Source organism: Pelophylax lessonae (assembly GCF_965119305.1).
Source record: "Pelophylax lessonae genome assembly, chromosome: 12".
NCBI classification, from domain to species: domain Eukaryota; kingdom Metazoa; phylum Chordata; class Amphibia; order Anura; family Ranidae; genus Pelophylax; species Pelophylax lessonae.
In genome coordinates this window covers 218725873-218737884 of record NC_138779.1, presented here as the reverse complement: position 1 = coordinate 218737884, position 12012 = coordinate 218725873, and the positions used below count along the sequence as shown (strand labels likewise).

At 41.0% G+C, this 12012-nt stretch overlaps 1 protein-coding gene across 1 annotated transcript in view; it reads left to right on the top strand.

Annotated features, from left to right (window-relative positions):
- Nucleotides 1-1347: 1347 nt before the first annotated feature.
- LOC309567935 (kelch-like protein 25) overlaps nt 1348-12012 on the top strand; it is a gene marked incomplete at its 3' end in the record, with an annotated part of 31417 nt that continues 20752 nt past the window's right edge. The window contains exons 1-2 of the mRNA XM_082273484.1: nt 1348-1472; nt 3615-3693. Coding sequence (XP_082129610.1) covers nt 1385-1472; nt 3615-3693 — 167 coding nt within the window. The 5' untranslated portion in view covers nt 1348-1384. The remainder of the gene's footprint in view (nt 1473-3614; nt 3694-12012) is intronic.

The following is a 12012-nucleotide window of genomic DNA, read 5'->3' as shown; positions in this document are numbered from 1 at the left end:
ATGGAGACGGTGCCATCTCCGCTACAAGTCGCCAGAAGCCAAACGCCTAAAGCTCAAAAAGTTCCAGAGTTTTTTCATTTGAATCGTGCAGATTTGAGGGTTTTTTTGGCCTAGTTTTTATTCTCATAGAAATGAATGGAAACGCACTATTCACGCGTTAGTGTGCGTATTCACGCATTTTCTGCACATGTTTTTGCGCAATTTTCTGCTCAAATGGACAAACGTAAAATCTAAAGTAATATATGAATAAATAAATGTAAAATAAATACACAAACTACAAATCCTCAAATAAAATAAATTAATATGTAATAATACATATACAATAAATATTAACCCCCCCCACCTTAAAAAATATGAAATAAACTATTATTAATATTAACAGAAAATGAATACTAAACACACAAACACTAAAAATATAAATTGACAATAAATAAACTTTTTTTTAAAAAAAAGTATTTATTGTGTTCGGGTGTTTTAGTTATTTATTATTATTATTATTATTATTATTATATATTTTTTTTTTTTTTTTTTAGGGGGTTAATTATTATTAGTTAGTATTTAATTATTAGTTCTATAGTTAGGTTAAAAGACACAAGTCCATCTGGCTCAACCAATAAAAAAACAAAGTAAACCGTAAAGAAAACTCAACCAAAAATGGCAAAGTGCAAAAAAGCTGTATAAAAAGCATGAAAATGCTCCCAAAATCACAGATAAAGAACACGCCACAAAGTGCCTGAAAAACGCTCAGGGGTGAACGAAGTGTGTGTTGATCGTTCAAAATTTTTAATTTACTGATGATTGCTGGTTTCAGAACTTTTTCAATCCAATTGTATCCAATCAAACAGGGCATTGAACTAGTAACTGGCAGATTTCAAAAAGAGACACTCAGATTGCAATGTGTGTGGGAGTTTTTTTTTTTTTTTTTTACAATGACTTCTGCACAACTTCTTGAAAGCTGTTAGCAAAAGTGATGGTGATTGAATTTTTTGTAATTAGTGGAATTCTTCTAAAAGTCGGATCTGTTTTGTAGGGTTTATTTAGTTATTTACACTTTAATTCTTTCTGTGATTCTGATACTACTTTTTTTTTTTTTTTATTATATATATATATATATATATATATATATTTCTACTTAAATATATATATATATATATATATATATATATATATATATATATATATATATATATATATAATTTTTTTTTCTACTTTTTTTAATAAATATATATAATTTTTTTTCTACTTTTTTTAATAAATAAATATATATATATATATATATAATTTTTTTTAATATTTATTTATTTTTATTTTTTTACCAGAGTTGGAATACAAATCCCCAGACGGACTTCTAGTTGCCCCGGTTTCCTGTTATAAAGGCGTCAGCATGGAGTCTGGCCTGTCCATTGCCACCATGGAGCAGAGAGAAGAGCTCACTGAACATAAGGAAGCTCTGAAAGATTGTATTATTACAGGTGGGGTTCAGCACATGGTCTGGGGGGGGGGGGGGGGGGTTCTTTCTAGGGTCCTACACGTGGGTGGTACACAGTGCAGCTGGGGGTCCCAAACATTTTCTAACATCCTAAATTCACATTAATCCGAGGATATTTTTCAGTCTCTGTCCATTGCAGTGGGCTGGATCCGCATACTGGAGAAAGATTGCTACAATGTTACAAATTATTTGCCAAGTCTGCAACTTTTTTTATTGCTATTTAATGATTTTTACAGACCGTAGAATCCTGAAAAACACTACAAAATAAAATACAACAAAATAAAATTGATTTCAGACACTTGCACGGTCACCCTCTTATTAGATAACTTTTCTGGGTGGAATAAGATTGATTGGTAGGGAAAATCTCAAAGGCACCGCATCCCATAATAATAGAAAACAAAAAACTGGAAGTTGCTTTCAAATAAGAGCTGGGATTTTTTAGGTGCCGAATAACTCAAATCAGAACAAATTAAAATTCAATAATTGTTAATCTATTTCATTTTAAAAAACATGTAGGGAATATAAACATATTAAAAACATGGAAAAAATTAATGTTTGATATCCATCAGGTGAATTAGTTACAGTAATTTGTCGGTGTAGCAATCACAACGTGTTTCACCATTTGTTCGGTTTCCTCTGGATATATTTTACTACACTGGGTTTAACACTGGTTGTCTGTATACTGGATTCACAAAGATTGATTGAGCACAAATATATATCCAGTGAATTTATGAATGCGGCCTCGGGTTCAAGGGGTTGTACCGGGGGGATGCCTGCAGCTAGAGGTGTCCCCCTGGTACCATTGTTTAGAGTCGGCTTCCTTATGACAATCGATGTGGCTCAGCAGCTGCTCGGCTGTCATTACAAGGATGGGGGGGGGGACGTAAGCCCCCCCCACCCCATCACACCGGGAGACCCAAGCCACCAGCCGGCACGTCCGCCAGCTGGCGAAGACCATAACAAAGCAAAATTCAGCTCTGATCGGGTCTCTGATGTAAAAACCCAGAAGCGATGTCATGACGTCACTTCTGGGTACTGGAGCCTTAAAGGTGCCAGATATTTAAAAAAAAAAAAAAAAAATGACTTTCAAAACACCCAAACTTGCCATTTTTAAATACTTTTAAGTGCAAAGGAGGGATTTGGGGGTCTTTTAAGACCCCCGATCCCTCCATAAAGAGTACCTGTCACTGCCTATTACTGTCACAAGGGATGTGTACATTCCTTATGACCGCAATAAAAGTGATCAGTTTTTTAATGAGTAGTGTAAAAATAAAATAATTAGGAAAAAAAATAATGTGCCCCGTGTTCGCGCGCAGAAGCGAACACATACGCAAGTCGCGCCCGCATATATAAATCGTGTTCAAACCACACGTGAGGTATCGTCACAATCGTTAGAGCGAGAGCAATAATTCTAGCACTAGACCTCCTCTGTAACTCTAGGTTGAGGGATCCCTGACCATCACACCTATTTAGAGATTGTCCGACATTCCTTACAAAGTTATGACCATTAATATGAAGTTGCCCCCTTTGTGACAATTACATCTTCCACTCTTCAAGGACGACATTCCACAAGAGTTTGGACAGTCTGTGCAAATTGGTACCCATCTGAGAGGTCAGGTATGATGTTGGATGGGCTCACGTGTTTGGCCTCACGTTGGGCACCAAGAAAAAAGACCGATTTCATATTTGGTGTTCCAATTTAACCCAAAGGTGTTTGGTAGGGTTGAGGTCAGGGCTCTCTACAAGACACTCGAGTTCTCCACACCAAACTTGTAACACCATGTCCTTATGGAGTTGGCTTTGTACACAGGGACACAGTCATAGTTTGAACAGAAAAGGGTCTTCACCAAACTGTTACCACGACACGAGGTTGGAAGAGCACAATTGTCTATGACATTGCTCCCCAACCTCAGTCCTAAAGTACCCTCAACAGGCTATGTTTTGGGAATTTCCATTAGATAAAATATTGGTCATAAATTGGAGCAGCTCAATTGTCTAATGTATGATGGACCATTCCCAGGACCCTTTACTGGGGACACCTCAGCTCCATCATTTGGAGGGGAATTTGACATATCTGTGTTCTCATATAGTGTACATGGAATAATTCCGTCTTTTGTGTTCTCAGGGTTGAAGGAGATGTACTTTTCTGAAATGCTTTGTGATGTCACCATACAGACTGCACAGAAAAGCTTCCTGTGTCATAGGTAGGTTGGAAATCTAAAGATCTATCGCCACTAAATTACAGGTTTGTTTTTTTTTTTATTATTTCTGGCTAGCGAGGGATAGGTTTAGACCCCATGTAAGACCTTTATTGCCTTCAATTTCTCCATTGGAGAGATTATCCTTTAAAGCAATGGGAGATCTCTCCAACAGGGACAACAATGCTTTGCACATTAGGGAAAGTGTTAGAACTTCAACAAAGTTTTTATTGCCATCTGTTCCTTCCTGTGCTGGTGACCTTTCTCCTTAACCACTTAAGCCCCGGAAGATTTTACCCCCATTCCGACCAGGGTTTTTTTTGCGATTCGGCACTGCGTCACTTTAACGGACAATTGCGCGGTCGTGCGACACTGTACCTAAACGAATTTGACGTCCTTTTTTTCCCACAAACAGAGCTTTCTTTTGGTGGTATTTGATCACCTGTGCGATTTTTACTTTTTGCGCTATAAACAAAAAAAGAGCGACAATTTTGCAAAACTAACAATATTTTTCAATTTTTTTATATGAAATTCCCCAAAAAAAATGTAAAAATCTAAATTTTTTTAACATTTTAGGCCAATTTGTTTTCTGCTACATATATTTGGTAAAAAAAAATTGCAAAAAGCGTATTTTGATTGGTTTGCACAAAAGTTATTGCGTTTACTAACTAGGAAAGATTTTTGTCATTTTTGGTGTTTTTTTTTTTTTAACGCGTAATGGCGGCGATCTGCGATTTTTTTTTTTTTTTTTTTGCGGTACTGCGGCGGACAGATCGGACCCTTGACTGACATTTTTGACACTTTTGGGGTGACCAGTGTTGGGGTAGTTACTGAAAAAATGTAACTAGTTACTTCTGTAAATTGTAACGAGATTACTTTACTAGTTACTGCATTTGAAAAGTAACTTCACTACTTATTACTTTACTTTCCTCTTTCTTAATTGACCGTGTAGAAGAAGATACATGACACTCTTTCTGCATAGAGTTTATTGTATAAACACAGGCTTTGGGAAACATGAGAACAAAACCTGAAAAAACAGAATAAAACATAAAGTGCAACAAAAAGTCATAAACTTCATCCGTCTCTATTCTTCCAAATAACGATTGTATCGCACGGCTTGGGTAACGCAGGAAAGCGCGTTCCTATAGCCTAGTAAAGTAGTGTAGTTACCTCCTATAGCCTAGTAAAGTAGTGTAGTTACTTCCTATAGCCTAGTAAAGTAGTATAGTTACATCCTATAGCCTAGTAAAGTAGTGTAGTCACCTCCTATAGCCTAGTAAAGTAGTGTAGTTACCTCCTATAGCCTAGTAAAGTAGTGTAGTTACCTCCTATAGTCTAGTAAAGTAGTGTAGTTACCTCCTATAGCCTAGTAAAGTAGTGTAGTTACCTCCTATAGCCTAGTAAAGTAGTGTAGTTACCTCCTATAGCCTAGTAAAGTAGTGTAGTTACCTCCTATAGCCTAGTAAAGTAGTGTAGTTACATCCTATAGCCTAGTAAAGTAGTGTAGTTACCTCCTATAGCCTAGTAAAGTAGTGTAGTTACCTTCTATAGCCTAGTAAAGTAGTGTAGTTACCTCCTATAGCCTAGTAAAGTAGTGTAGTTACCTTCTATAGTCTAGTAAAGTAGTGTAGTTACCCCCTATAGTCTAGTAAAGTAGTGTAGTTACCAATATTAGTATTGTAACTAGTTACATTACTTCGTTACCAAAAAAAGTAATGTAGTTACTGTAATCAGTTACTTTGTAACTAGTTACCCCCAACACTGCCAGTGACATTACTACAGTAATCAGTGCTGTATATATGCACTGTTACTGCAAAATGACACTGGCAGGGAAGGAGGGGTTAAGTGTGTCCCTAGGGGCGTGCTTCTAACTGTGATTGGACATGGCTACTGGTGTAGGAACAGTGATCAATGGTCCTATATAGTAGAACCGTATGATCACCATTCCTACACAGGGGAGAATGACAGGCGGCTTGTTTACATCAGCCGCCTGCCTTTCTCCCTTCACGGCGGACGATCGCGAGTGACCGGCGGACATTGGGTCCGCCGGTCACGCGCACGGACTTCCCCGCGAACGAGCCGGGGCAGGCGCGCGCCTTAGCGGGTGCGCGCTCGCCGCTATTGGCTCACATGCAAGTGACGTACCCATGCGTCACTTTGCCTGGCCGGGGCTGACCGCCGCAGTATATGTACTTGCGGCGGTCGGCAACCAGTTAATTCTAATGTGGGTGTCACAGGAACAGGAAGTGAGAAAATGTGGACACCTGAAGAAGGTCTCCTCAGAAGAGGATGGCAGACACAGGAGGTGGTTTTATCACATGACCTCAGATTTAGGTGAGTATTTTGGGCTTTTAGAAGGTGTTTATTGAGAAAGTTGAAAAGTAGCGGTGCTCCCCCACTGACAATAATTATCTGTCCTCTGTGTGATGCAGCAAGTGTCCTCTTATTGCTTGCAGGGTCGTCCTGGCCTCGGTCAGTCCTTACTTCAAGGCTCTCTTCACGTGTCCCATGAAGGAGGCTGTGCTTGGGGAGGTTTGTCTTTCGGATGTCCCCTCTTCTGTCCTGCAGACCATCCTGCACTACATCTATACGGGGGAGACTCATCTCACCTTGCAAAACGTGGAGGAACTGTTTATCCTGTCCAGCCGCCTGCAGATCGCCGTCATGCAAGATCTGTGCAGCAGGTAAAGACTTTCTCATGCTTCACAATAAAAGAAGTTCTTTCTATCACTTTAAGGCCCCATTTCACACTTGTGCAACTTGTCATGCATCTTTGGACATCAGAGATGCACGACATGTCGTTCCCCATGTTTTCCATTGATACCCATTCATGTATGCGCAACTTAAAGCGGAGTTCCACCCAAAAATGGAACTTCCGCTTTAGGTATTCCAACCCCCTGACATGCCACATTTGGCATGTCATTTTTTTGGGGGGGAGCGGGTACCTAGTTTTGACAGGTACCCGCTCCCACTTCCGCTCGGAGCGCTGCGGCGCCCTGAACGGAAGTTCTCCTCTCCCCCTCCCTCCCTGCAATCTTCTGGGACACGTCAGAGGTCCCAGAAGATTGCCGGCCAATCAAGACGCGCAGGGCGACTCGCGCATGCGCAGTGGGTACCCGGCTGTGAAGCCGCAAACTGTCACAGCCAGGTGCCCACAGCAGTTATGCCGGCGCCGAGGGAGAGGATCGAGGCTTCGGGTGGCCGCATCGCTGGACCGTTGAACAGGTGAGTGAAATGGCTGGAACTCCGCTTTAAAGTTGCAGCAACTTCAAAGTAGTTCATGCACTACTTTGGTCCGACTTTCATGCAACTTGAGGGCCATAGACTTCAATGTTAACCCTCAGAAGTTGCATGAAAGTCATAGCTGAATGGTATACAATGCATCTTGTCTGCAACAGTTGTCCATTAAAACTGGTCAAAGCCAAAGTCGTATCCAAGTTGCACCCATCCAAAGTCGCACTCTAAAGTCAGCGCAACTTTGGAGTCGTACAAGTGTGAAAGGGGCCTTTGATACACAAGTGAAAGTCATACATTGTAACTGTAACGTGGCAGAACATTAGCAATGTGCACCTCTGTGCATTCTAGTTCTCAGAGTTAAAGTCTAGTAGTATGACGCGGCTAAATTTGGACCGGGCATAAAAAACTTTAATAGTCTTTGGTCAAGAAAAGTTTGATATAGATAACCTTATCACTGTTACTATTTTAGGACCTTTCTTTCTATATAGTTACAAACTCTATCTTATATGTACAGAAGGGCAACTGTGTTTCCACATTTACAGAGGGTATAGATACAGGGCTGCTGTTAGAAATCACTGGGCCCCGTACAGCCTACCTGGCAGGGCCCCCCTTGAATATATCAAGACAATATTTTCACAAAAAATTCACTCATCATTTAGTGGATACAAAAATACAGCAACGGAGAACCTGTGTAAATGATCCCTTTTTAACTTTTTTACAAAAAAAAAAAATTATATATATTATATATAATTTTTTTTATTAATAAAAAAAAGATATATATATATATATATATATATATATATATATATATATATATATATATATATATATATATATATATATATATATATATATATATATATATATATATATTATTAATAAAAATTATATACATTTTTTTATTAATAAAAAAATTATATATTTTATAAAAATATATATAATATAATATAATTTTTTTATTAATAAAAAAGTGTATATATTTTTTATTAATAATAAATATATATATATATATATATATATATATATATATATATATATATATATATATATATATATTTTTATGATTTATTACGTTTCATTTTTTTTTTACAATGTTATTTTTTTTACAGGACAGGGAAGCCTGCAGTGCTGTAGGAGGGGGGGGGGGGGGGTGGCACAGTGAAAGGGGGGCACACGGGGAGAGGGATTAGAAGCAGGCAGAACAGGGAGGGGGATCGGGGTCTGAGAAGTAATTACAGGAACGATGCCCTGTGTCTGTGTCTTGCCCTGCAGCAGATGAACACTGGCAGGAGTGGGAGAAATTGGCTTTGAGCTGCTGCAGAGAGCCGCACAGGGCTTCCTTCTGTAATTGCCCCTCTGCCCGACCGCACTGACTCCCCGTGCTGTTGGGGGGGCCCCCCTGTGTGCCCAGGCCCCCTACAGAAGGACTGGTGGTCCCCCCCCCCCCAATCAGTGGCCCTGTATAGAAAAGAATAACCCCCTTTAAAATTATCCCATTTTTTTTTTTTCTTTGCAGCCTGAAATTAAAACAGGCACTGTTTTTGTTTTATCCAGATGTAATTCTAACATTAAAGTGCAAGATAGAACACCAACATGTCAGTAAAAAAAAATTTAAAAACAGAATCACTGAGTTGGTAAAGGGATCACCCCCCTTATGCCAGTATTTTGTTGAACCACCTTTTTGTTTTAATTCCAGCCTTTAGTATGCTGGGATTTGTCTACGAATTTTGCAAATTTAGTCTTTGCAATATTTGCCTGCTCTTCTTTAAACGGCTCAAGTTCAGTTACATTTGATGATGACCATTTGTGGACTGCAGTCTTCAAGTCATTCCACAGATTTTCAATGGGGTTTAAGTCTGGGCTCTGGCTAGGCAATGCAAGGACATTTACCTTTTCGCCATCAACCTCTATGTGGTTCCATGTTGCTGTGTGCTTTGGGTCCTTGTCAGGTTGGAAGGGAAACCTTCTTCCCATTGACAACTTTCTGGCAGAGGGTAGCAGATGTTCTTCAAGAATTTGAGTGTATTTTGTCCCATACATTTTTCCTTCTATCCTGACAAGTGCTCCAGTCCCTGCTGCAAAGAAACACCCCCATACCAGGATATTAACCCCTCCTATAACAGGATATTACCACCTCCAATCTTTACTGCAGGAATGGTGTTATTTGGATGGATTTCCTCCAAACATATAGTTTGGTGTTGAAGACAAATAATTAAATTGTAGTCTCATCTGACCATAACGCCTTTTTCCATGTGGTCTCAGAATCTTCAAGGTGCGTTTTGGCAAAGCTCAGTGGTGACTGCATGTGGCTCTTCTTGAGGAGTGGCCATTTTCTTGCACCCCTCCCCATACAAGCCACATTTGTGGAGAACTTGTGATATTGTTCTCACATGCACTCAATCACCACTCTTTGTCATAAATTCCTGCGACTGCTTCAGAGATGCTGTAGGCCTTACGGTCACCTCCCTGAACAGTTTCGCTCCAAACTGGATGAAAAATCCAGGAGGATGTCCTGATTCAGGGAGGGTCTGTGTTGTACCAAATACCTTCCACTTCTTTCAAATAGACTTCACTCCATTTCTAGGCATTTTTAATCCATCACCTGACTTGTGCCTGTCCATAACTTTATCCCGGAGATCCCAGTGACAATGTCTTGCCACCAGGGGGAGGACTGGGGCAGGAAGGCAATTGCCCCCTGGGCTGCTCTGATGTCCTGAAAAAGGCTGCACCGCTTCTGCCAAAGATATGCCTAAAGAATTCCCAGTGAAGAGAAGTAAAAAAATCCACGCCACTGACCTACTAAGTGCGGGTTGAAGACCAAGACAGAGCGCAGGCCTCCCTCCCCAGCTTGAATGGTGTAAACTGTGTCTGGGCAGAGGATGGTTTCATGCCTCACTGGAGACTCTCTTCCCCTGGCCAGCCCCAACCGAGCTGTCCCAGCTCCCTCCAACCACCCTCTGCTGGCCAGGTTGGGAACCTGGATTCAGCCGGTGAGTAGAGAGTACCTGGAGTGGGGCTTAAGCCTGAAATGGGGGTCAGGAGGACACCAGGAAGAGGAAGAGTGGGAGGGGGGCTGAGTCGCTGCATCTTGGGCCTCTGGTTTGTACCTGCCCCCTGGGCCGAAAGTTGCCAGTCTGCCCATGCTTGCCACCCATAATGGATTGCTTGCTTCAGTTGCACTAACAGGGACTGAAATGCTCCGGTAAAGCTCTTTTCTTGCTCAGCTAATCATAATAATCCCAGCTGATCACAGTTGAAATTCAAATGGCTTTGTGTGCCATTGAGCAGGTGATTAGCTGCACCTGATTGAGTTTAAAAGTCATTTTTAGGAGGGGGGGTGATCCTTTTTCCAACTCGGTGATTCTGTTTTAATGTTAAAAAAAATAAATTCTGACATGTTGGTGTTTACATCTTTCACTTGGATGTATAAGTTGCACTGAGTAAATGCAGCTGGATAAAACAAAAACCGTGTCGGTCTTCATTTCGGTTAGTAGTGATGTCTCTGTCATTACTCCTATCAGCCTTGTAACAGAAGCAACTAGCACAGGGCACCCCCATCCCTGCAATAAACCATTGCGCCCAGGGCAGCCAACCCTCCTGCCCCCCCTTATCTCGGCCATGGTGACATGATTCGTGTGTACCATAATTTTTTTTTTTTTTTGGTGACCGGTGCACCTAAAATGAAGTTGTATTTAAATATAAAACCTAAAACTATACTAAAGGCTTCTTCCCTGGTCATGTTGCTTACTCAGATCAATTTTGACCTAGAGGTCAGTTCCTGGTGCTGAAAGCAATGCCCTAAGCTCACACTGATCCTTCCTCTAACACTACCCTCCCTGTAACCCTCACACTATGATTGATGGTAACGTCATGTCCCATTCTCCTCTCTTTAGGTACATTGCAAAGAGGATTGACAATGGAAACTGCCTTTGGATTTATAGATTAGCTCTTAGTCAGAATCATAAAATGCTCTTGGAAGCAGCAATTAACCATATTGGTCGGAATCTGAGCTCCCTATCTGGAAAAGAGGTCTTTTTTCGCTTGGAGATGGAAGAACTGGTCAACATCCTGTCTTCAGATGACTTGATGGTGCCCCTCAGAACTTGCCGTCTATAACGTCGTCCGTTGCTGGTGGGAATTTCGCACCCGGAAAGACAATCCTCTTCCCCCAGAACTGTTGAAGGTCATCAGACTACCACTTCTGACTCCAGACGAGCTGGAAAAGGTCAGCAGGGACGTATCCAGCGATGACTCCCTTCTCCAGCCTCCAATAGGAATCCGCTTGCGCCAAGGGATGTTTGAGGAGAAAATACTTTGCATGGATGTGTTGTCCTTGGATGAAACCGACCCAGAAGAAGAGGATTACTGTTTGAATGCCTACGATCCAACAACAGATTCTTGGGAGAAGATTCCTTTTTGTGGCTATTTTGACCATCCTGGAATCGTATCTGTAGGATGTAAATTGTATGTTTCGGGTGGATTTCGAGAAAAACGTTTTGCTTCTAATGCCCTGCATGTGTATGATTCTGTAATAAATGAATGGAAAGAGCTCCCTTCTATGACCCTTCCAAGAGCTTGCCATGGCTTCCTAGCCTACAGAAACATGCTTTATGCTTTTGGTGGACATAACGACCGAGAGCTCACAGACTCGGTGGAATGCTTCAGCGTGTTGGACAATACCTGGCGCAAGGTGTCGAGCATGCCCAAGGCGCTACATAGCTTCGCTAGCGCTGTGCTGAAAGGAAGACTTTTTGCTATAGGTGGGATGACTCGGACGTCTATAGACCGTTTACACTATCCGGGATTCCATATTTATGACACACTGACGGACACTTGGAGCCAGTTCCCGCTACCCGTGGTCTTTTCTGCTGCTGGAGCTGTGACCATGGATGACAAGTTATACATCATTGCAAGTTATAAAACCAAACATGGTCCAGCAAGTGATGCATATCCACCATACAATGATTACAAGGCATATCTTCTGTACGATGAACAGCCAAATACCATATCTAAGAGCTTCATTATGGATCATCTAGGGCGCATCTGTCATGGTACCATTCCACCCGTCTTGGAAAGTGTTTCTGGTTT